We start from the raw sequence: 10,000 nt of genomic DNA, 5'->3' as shown, positions 1-10,000 counted from the left end.
CTTTAGTTATAAAAACTCACAAATCAAATCAATTCATTCATATTTATTAATTTATTTACTAATATATTTTGAAGTAAACAAATCAACACTTAAAAAAATAAAATAAAATTAAATAATATATATATATATTGTTTTTTATTTGAGTTATACACACACACACACAAGTACATAAATATATTCATATGAAATAATTTATATGAATATACATATATATACATGCAAATACAAAATGTATGCTGTATGTGTGTATCTTCATATATATACACATAACACACAATTAATAAGCACAAATATAAGACCAACAAGAATAATATATTATTACCACATCATTTTCATCTCAAAACTTTAATTTATATATATAAATTTTTATATATATAAAATAGAAGCATATATAAATAAAATATAAGCATATAAATTAGTATACATATACATATATATATATATATATATATATATATATATATATATATATATATAAATGCATTAATGAAAGGTATTATAAAGAATGAGGTCAGTTATTATAAATGAGCACTAGGGCAAGGAGAAAGCAGCCTTAAATGTACATTTGAATATTTAAAACATGTAGCATAAAACTGTGCCGTGGTCTTGATCTCTGCCTGACTTAATAAAAATGCAAATGCAACACCCTTAAACATTATCAAACCCCTGGACACTCATCAGCCTCCTTCATGAGAAAGTGTATATATACTTCTCGTACTGTCTAGCACTCAGTGACTAAATGGGAAGTCAAGAGGATGGTGAAGTTCTCAGATCTGGTTCCTGCATGACCATTGTGGCTTTTCTGGTTCTTCTCTTTGTGGTTACCATTAAAATAAATATGCAGATTTCCCTCCTGATCCAGGTGAGATGTGAGAGGAAGTGTTATTATGCATAAAGTACTTGATTTGAAGTTAAAATGCCTTTATGATAAATTTGTTTCTTACAAACATGTAGCTTTGCACTTCAAAAAAACATTAAGCTACGGACTGGACTTCATCACTTGTGTATTATTGTGGTGTTTTTATCAGCTGTTTGGACTGACGGCACCCATTCACTGCAGAGCATCTAATTGGTGAGCAAGTGATGGAATGCTATATTTCTCTAAATCTGTTCCGATGAAGAAAAACTCATCTTGTGTGGACTGAGGATGAGTATATTTTCAGAAATGTTAATTATTGGGTGAACCCTTCCTTTCTTTCACGGTGGAAACATAACTATGTGCCTCGTGTTGATATTTTAGACCCTGAAGTAAAACAATGAAATGGAGACAAAAGTCTGAGTTCTGCCAGATGATCAGTTTCTGCAGCAAACTGCCAGGTGCAGAGAGATGAAACGAGTAAATCTCTACAGGCCTCAGGACACAGACACACACACACACACACACAAGCATGTTCAAACATGCAGTAAATTACATATATGTTCTGCTGATCTGAACAACTGAAGCTGCTCTATTTTCCCTGCACTAAAAGCTTTTTCTTGTCCACCATCCCTCCATGAAATAAGACGGAAATATACAGTCCTTTAAGAAGACTGAGAGGGTTGGGAATTATATAGATAAGAAAATATGTTTTATTTTTTCAGATTTTTTGCATTATTAAAATGTGCAATGGTTCTTATTTTCATTTAGTTTTATTTAGTTTATACACAAAAACTAAAGTTATATTCTGATATTATTACGTTAACCCTTTATAAGGTGTCACCTGTTAACTTGAAAAAGCAATAGACAATACATATATTACGGTGTTTATTTATCTTTGTGAATGTTAGTTATAGTTCACAAAAATACAATAATTCATTTTTTATTTCATGTTATCCCACAGTGCACTACCAAAAAAAACTCGTGATTTTAATAATGCATTAGTAAATGCTGAAATTTGCATTAACTAAGATTAATAAACGCTGTTAATTCACGTTAATTAATGAACCTTATCGTAAACTGCTACTAGTTAAATTAACAAAGTATATAGACATATTACAAAACTAATTAAAAAAGAAAATCAATGGAGTAGGTTTGGGGCGGGGCTTCTAGTATATACGACCAATAGAAGCATTAAAAAAAAACAGTCATTATTTTTTGGCTTGTGTTTGTTGATGCGGTGGAAGTTACATACTCCAACTTTAAGTAGGACACATGTAAGTTTGTGCTTCACGGCCCGTAACGAAGAAAGCAGGAATCAGAAAGAAAGATAAACAAGAGCTGTGCTGGGATGGCTGAAGTTGTGCATCGTACCTTCTTTAGCAGTCTGCCAAAACTCAAAAGCCACGCGGAAAGCCTGAGCCACCGTTAATGTCACCGCCTGAGCCTGAGACAGACGGGGAAAAGGGAAGGGAGCCGTCAACGCCACATTTCTTGTCACGCGCAGAAAGACGTTGGTTTCTGTCTCTCTCAGAGGAAGTGTGGTCTTAACGTACAACGCTTTTAATAGACTGAAGGAAAGACGGGGAGCGTCTCGTATGAACACACACTCACCACTTTCCTCTTGGTGCAGAGGTACGCGTGACACTCCAGCGTTTCGTTGCGCTGACTCTGAGCGATGTAGGCGAACACTTTATCGTGCATCTTATCCGCCGTGCAGTACGATATCCTGCAGACAACAACCGACATGTGAGCAAAGTCAATCCAAAAACAACCTGTGGAAAAGCACAGCAAGCAGGTCCTGGATAATTGTGGATCATTTATTTTTACGTTACAATGGTTTCCACAAACATATGAAGCACCACAAGTATTTGCAACTTTGCTAATAACTAGAAATGCTTCTTGAGAAGCAAATCGGCGTACGATTTCTGAAAGATCACGGGACAGGACTGGAGTAATAATTAAAAAAATTTAGCTGCGCATTACAGGAATAAATTACATTTTGAAATATGCGACCCTGGACCATGATTTCAATCATAAGGGTTTTTTTCCAAGATTAGATATTTACACACCATCTGGAATCTGAATAAATAAGCTTTCCATTGATGTATGTAGTTTGCTAGGATTGGACAATATTCGGCCGATTTACAACTATTTGAAAAATCTGAGGATGCAAACAAATGCTAAGAAAATTGGCGTTAAAGTTGCCCAAATGTAGTTCTTAGCAATGCATATTACTAATAAAAATGTTAGTATTTTTAAGGTAGGTAATTTGCTAAATGTTTTCATGGAACGTGATCTTTACTTAATATCGTAATGATTTTTGGCATTATATAAAAATTATTTTGACCCAAACAATGTGTTTTTGTCTACTGCTACAAATATACCCCAGCGACTTAACGCTGGTTTTGTGGCCCAGAGTCACACATGTAAAAAAATATATATTTTAAAAACAGAAAAAGATATTAGATATAAAAATAGATATTTAAAAAAAATAAAATAAAATAAAATAAATAAATATATATATATATATAAATAAAAATCTGTTAAATTGTTATAATATATTTCACAACACTTCTTTACCATATTTGAAATAAATGCAGCCTTGGTGAGCGCTGGTAAAAAAAATTTAATAAAATAAAATGAAAAGAAAATTCGAATTAAAAAATGCCATCCCAAAACTTTTTGACATTGTTAATCTTTTTATAATACATAAGTTGCTTTCAAATATTTGAGAATGCAATTGAAAATGCAATTTTTCATTCCAAATGTTATTGGAATAATTAATCAGTTTTTTTCCTTTAATGACTGCAGACTTTAATGACTGTTTTCCTTCAAAACCTGCTGATCATGTCCTCCACCATGATCATCAGAAGCATGAGCTGTAGTGAAATAAAATAATACATAACACCTTTCATCTGATGAGTGATCTAAAAGCTAAAACTTTCGGTTTCTCTCCTCCGGTTTAAATGAAGATCATTCCAGATGGTCCCTATCCAGCGAAACACACCCACTGTCCATTATCCAGCACTAAATCACTTGCACAGACACTTGTATACAGCAGACCATCACGTCACCTCCTCTGAGATTTAAGAACTGCACAAGCGGTGCTGAGCTCTCCACCTTCAACACTCCATCAGCACTTTGACAGAAAGCTGACCCACCAAACCATAACACACACCCACACACACACACAGGGATAGTTGGTCTGTGACTGCATCGTCTCTGGTTTCCTGTTGACACGTCTTTGTGTAATGTGCAGTAAACTCATGAACTCCTCCAGCGCCCATTTCTCCCCTCGGCCCTGAGTGACAGCTGGCTCGGCCTGTCAGAGGGCGGCCCCACAGCAGCGGGGGCGGGACTAATGATGAACGACTGCCATCTGTCCTGTTTCACGTTTAAAAATTCACACACATGCTGTACTTATTTTTATATTATATATACACATACATACATATATATATATATATATATATACATACATATATATATATATATATATATATATATACATACATATATATATATATATATACATATATATATACATATATATATATATATACACACACACACACACACACACACACATATATATATACACACATATATACAGTATATACATACACACATATGTATATGTATGTGTGTGTGTGTGTGTGTTTTTTTTATGTTTTTGCTGCTATTTAAAACCTTAGATTAAGGAAACCATTCAAAACTTACTGCTAATATAAAAAAAACATATTCAGTCATTTAACAGATAGTTTTATCCAAAATGACTTATAAATGAGGGCAATAGACACAATCAAAATCAACCAAAGAATATTGTAATTTCACAAAAATATTACATTAACAGAATGAAAAAAAAAACATATTTGTCATGAAAATAATGTCACAATGTAACCCATCTTAATGGATCCACATGTATGTTCATACATCATTTTTTCTTTTTTTTTCCTTTTTGATTTTACGATGAATTGAACCCTGGACAGGCTTTCATGAAAATTAGCCACATGATTGGAGTAGCGCTGGTGTAATTGGAGCGGAGAGCGGCTGGGAGACACCTCGCTCATGTTTATTCATCACACACACCACAGCCGGCGTCTGAGTGCACTGAGCACGTGCAAGCTTCCAATAATAGCTGCGGCCCCAGGTGAGGGTCAGAGAGTGTCTGTCTGAGCCTCAGAGACACTAAAACAGATCGATCGAGGATCCTGACACAAGCATCTCTCTCCCTCTGTCTGTATGAAAACACAGCAATCTTGAGGTCACACCACCCTAAATGATGGATGGCAGGATTTCAGTGGGCAACAACAAAATCCTTTCTTTTTTTATTGCAAGAGAGATGGGCTAAACCACATACACATATATACATATATATACATACACACACACACACATACATACACACACACATACATACACACACACATACATACATATATATTTTTTTTTATTGTGTTGTAACTGTTTTCTAAATGCAATAAGCCCTGCCTCTCGTGCTTTATTGCTTACACACACACACACACACACACACAAACACACACACACAAACACAAAAACACACACACAAACACACACACACAAACACACACACACACACACACACACACACACACAAACACACACACACACCCTTAAAATCAGTTTAAAACACACTGATTTTGTCAGCGTGAATTAAAAAAAATAATATTCACGTTTAATCATTTTAGACACTGAAGGCTAGCATTACCTGTAACTTGAGTTTATTAAATTTCTAAACATAAACTAAGTCTTCTCTATTTCCAGTTTGTAGCGTCAATCATTCGTTGCGACACTTAATCTGATTTCCACGTTTAAGAATCTGTTATCTTGAAAATTAATTCATGCTACTACTGCCCACTGACTTGGTTGTAACCCTATATTATTATCCAGTTCATGAGCCTTAAAACATCTTAAAATGCACACATTTTCTTGGAGGAGTATCAACATTTAGACATTAACATTAAACCTGCGTACAGCCCTGTGTTGGTGAAGGTAACCATTATGACGTGTGAAACCTGTAGCAGAATCACTTCATTCCTGATGATTTCCATCCCTAGAGACGGAGACAGCGTGACTCACCTGTATATAGACACATTCTCTATTAGCTGGTTTGATACGCTGTCATAGAGAATAATCCCTCGAGGAGACACCTTCAGCGTCACCTTCTGAAGCTTCTTCCCACCAGCTTTAGCCTGCGAGAGAGAGACAGAAAACACAGCGTTATCAAGCAGCTGTCCTGCTGGACCCATCAAATCATACTCCATTTTCCATCAGATTTTAGAAATGAGACTTTTTCTGGATTTTGGACAACAAACGTGTTGTTGTTTTCGTCTACTAAATATAGTTAAAAATCTTTCTTTAAGTAAAATAAGGCTGATATAAAATGAAATATATTGAAATAAAAAACATTAGTTGTCACCAAATTATAAAATGCTTAGTAAAATATGAATAATAATAATAATAATAATAATAATAATAATGAAATACAAAAGCTGAAAATATAACAAAATAATAAACATGACAAACCACAGTCAAAATGACTAAAACTTTAATTAAAATAAAAACTAAAATAAATCAATTAAAAAAACACATACATGCTATATAATAGTATTTAAGCAATACTAAAAGTAACAGTGCCTATAAGATGTAAAGTTTTAAAACTATTTTATATATTAACATGATGAAATTAAAGCCTTAATCTTTAATAACCACAACAGAATAGGGTTTTTTTGAGCTACTGATTAGGTAACTGAAATGATCTGATAGGATCTGATATGAATCATCTGTTCAGTATGCAAGTGATTTTTACTGCTCAACTGCAACAATGTGGAGTGTTTAATAACCTCAAAACAGCATTATGTCATGGCAGGACCTAGCCTGTTAAAACACACAGAGCCACACCCAGAAATCCCCTGAGACACACACACACACACACACGCACACACACGCTCCCTCTAGCACCACTGACAAAGCATAAGAGACATAATAGAGCTGCGAATGTTACTTAAAGGCATCAAACACTTTTGTGGCATTTTCACTCACGCTCTTTACAACAAAGCTTTTCTTAATGATTTTCCATGAAGAACTTTTAAAAGCCAAGGAACCTTTCAATTTCACAAAAGGTTGTTTTTTTTTGGTAGAAAGGGTTCTTTAGAGGATTCAAAATTTCTTCACACTAAAAAAAAAACAAAAAAAAAAAAAAACTGTTCACTGGAAGAAAACTCAAATGGCTATTCTATGGCATTTCTGCACCTTTATTTTTCCCAGTGTATGTTAGTCCTGTTAAGATGACGGAAACTAACTCCGGGATCATCCTACTTGAGGACAATAAAGCATATTTTATGCCTCAGAAGGAAGCAGAACGACTACATTTTTTAAAAAAAGTGCACATGACTTTTGCCCTGTCGTTCAGTGCAGTCTGGTTGCTGATGTATGTTTGTCTTACTGTGGAGACAATTCTCTTGACGGCGGCGGCTGAGAGCTCTTCTCCTTTGGGTTCTTCCACCAGCGTCATGCCCAGATACTTCAGCTGAAAGACCATCCCCTCCAGCAGCGTCTCCCGCGTGTCTGTCCAGTTCTCTGGCAGCTCTGCGCAAACACACACACACACACACACACACACACACACACACACACACACACACACACACACACACACACACACACACACACACACACACACACACACACACACACGGGATTAACATGCAGGCATGATGCAAGCATGGCCAAAAACATGGCAATACACGCTAACCGCACAAAAACGCTCATGCAAATGGCTAAATCTCAATAAAACATGTCCAGGTCGCATTTCACCCCTAAATGAAATCAATAAATTATATTTTCCAATATCTGTTTACATATTGGTCGACTGTGTCACAAATACGCAAGTTTTTAATGCAAAAAGCATGAAAAGTTGTATTACATTAAATGTGACAAAGAAATAAAGGTTGTTTTTATCATCTTTTATAATGCACTTATATTAATAATATAATATAATAAATATAATAAAACATAATATGATAAATATAATAAAAACATAATATAATAAATATAATAAAATATAATATAATAAATATAATAAACTATAATATAATAAATATAATAAACTATAATATAATAAATATAATAAAATATAATATAATATAATAAAATATAATATAATATAATATAATAATGTTGAATACATATACTGCAATACTTCGATTAATTTAAATATATTTGAGTAAACTATAGTAAAAATGTAATAAAACTTTGTGCACAGGTGTACTGACCAGCATTACTTTATTATTATTATAATTGATTATTCCATATTAAAATGTTTAACGTAAGCAACCACGATCACAGGTAAATTCAAATATTTGCACATATTTGACTGTTTTGCATAAACCACGCCTCTCTCAGACATGTTCTTGACACATTCGTGTGACTGTAGAAGAGCATGGAAACACCGAGCACGATCATTATCTGTAAAAATAAACCTGTTAAAGACTAGAGCAACTCGAGGTGAAAACATCTGCATATGAAACGCATCACATAATCCTTTAATAAATCACACTGCCTTCAAACGGGTCTTTCATCCACCGCTCTTTGATCAACACCTGCACAGGACAGGACGCATTCACGCTCGTGTTTACACGGAGACCTATAACGCCATTAGGGCAGCACTGTGATTAAGTTGGAACTCACGTCAACGCAAAACTGTGTTTTTGTCCATAATAACAGTAACTATATCACTGGGACTTATTTGCGCATTGTGTGCTGCATGCATTGGGTTAAAAACAATGCAGAACTGAAACTCACTTGGGCTTGCTTTCACAGACGGGGTTTAGAATAAGCCAGGATTAGACAGTACTTCAATTACATTTAAGTAGTTTTTTGTGCCTTAGATTTAAAGAAAACTGATGCGAGGCCAATGCTTAGCTTCATGCAACCCAGAGGCCATGCACGTTTTTGATGGGATTGGTCAGAAACACCGGAAACGAGACGTTGCAGACACTTACGACAAAGAGAAAACTAGTTGCAGGAGAAACAGTGGAAAACAAAACAAAAAAAGTGATGGCAAACAAAGTGACAAAACGGCAGTAAAAGAATCGCTTTTTTTAATCGAATAATCAAAATGGCATGTTACTGGGACAGAAGATTTTTTTTGCTATTCACAATAATCAGGCTACGGAGTATATGTCACTGAACACACACACAAACCCCCACACACACACACTGCCCTGATCTCAGACACAGCAATGAATAAATGTGTGTTTAACCCCACATCGGTGCTGGCCTGTGACAGAGGTCAAGGGCAGGGGTCAAGGACGCGCACGTAAAAAGACAGTTATCTGCTTCTCTCCACGGTGACTCCATTATATTATAACCTTGCTTAATCCATCTCAGCATGACGGAGAGACAGCCAAAAAGAAAAGAAAGAAAGAAAGAAAGAAAGAAAGAAAGAAAGAAAGAAAGAAAGAAAGAAAGAAAGAAAGCAGGAAACTGATCACATAAAATAAAAATTGAATAATGAAAGAACCCAAAAAAACACAATTGAATAAAACTAAGCAACTAAGCAAACAAATAAAGAAAATATGACACGATTATTAAAAAAAAACTAAATATGACGTTGATTCAAAAAACGTTCAGTTTTTGTGAAATGAAGCAAGAAACAAAAAAAAAAAAAAAAAAAAAATCAATTAGGAACAATGAAATAACTAAAAAGACAACACAAAACGAAAGACAAAAGAAATAAATGAGACAAAATAACAAAGCGAAAAAAGAAACCCGTCAACAAAACAAACCAACAAAACAAAAAAGTTAGGACAAAAAAAAAAGAAATGAATACAAACAGAAGAAAGTCATGCATGAAAAAAAACGAAGAAACTGAATACATAAAACAATGAACAAATGAATAAAAATAAAAGAGAAACAAAAAAAAGCAAAGAAACAAATAGTAAATTAAACAAACTTGCAAAAAACAGAAAAAAGCGAGAACAAAATGACCTAAAGATAAATAATAAATAAACAAGTGGGAAAAGAAAGAACGTGACTGTTCATTCAATTCTGTGTAAAAATGCTTCATTTCTGTGAACTAGAATTCAAGATTCCCTCAGCGATGTAAATGCTTGCGTT

At 34.2% G+C, this 10,000-nt stretch overlaps 1 protein-coding gene across 2 annotated transcripts in view; it reads right to left on the bottom strand.

The window, feature by feature from the left end:
* ldlrap1b (low density lipoprotein receptor adaptor protein 1b) overlaps positions 1 to 10,000 on the bottom strand; it is a 39,934-nt gene that overhangs the window by 10,774 nt on the left and 19,160 nt on the right. For both annotated transcript variants that reach the window (XM_043255930.1, XM_043255929.1), the window contains exons 2-5: positions 7,326 to 7,468; positions 5,960 to 6,072; positions 2,471 to 2,585; positions 2,231 to 2,303 (exon numbers count right to left, since the gene is read on the bottom strand). In XM_043255930.1, coding sequence (XP_043111865.1) covers positions 2,231 to 2,303; positions 2,471 to 2,585; positions 5,960 to 6,072; positions 7,326 to 7,468 — 444 coding nt within the window. The remainder of the gene's footprint in view (positions 1 to 2,230; positions 2,304 to 2,470; positions 2,586 to 5,959; positions 6,073 to 7,325; positions 7,469 to 10,000) is intronic.

The sequence above is a fragment of the Puntigrus tetrazona genome, chromosome 13 (genome assembly GCF_018831695.1).
Source record: "Puntigrus tetrazona isolate hp1 chromosome 13, ASM1883169v1, whole genome shotgun sequence".
In the NCBI taxonomy this organism is placed as follows: domain Eukaryota; kingdom Metazoa; phylum Chordata; class Actinopteri; order Cypriniformes; family Cyprinidae; genus Puntigrus; species Puntigrus tetrazona.
This window is presented reverse-complemented; position numbering and strand designations above follow the sequence as displayed.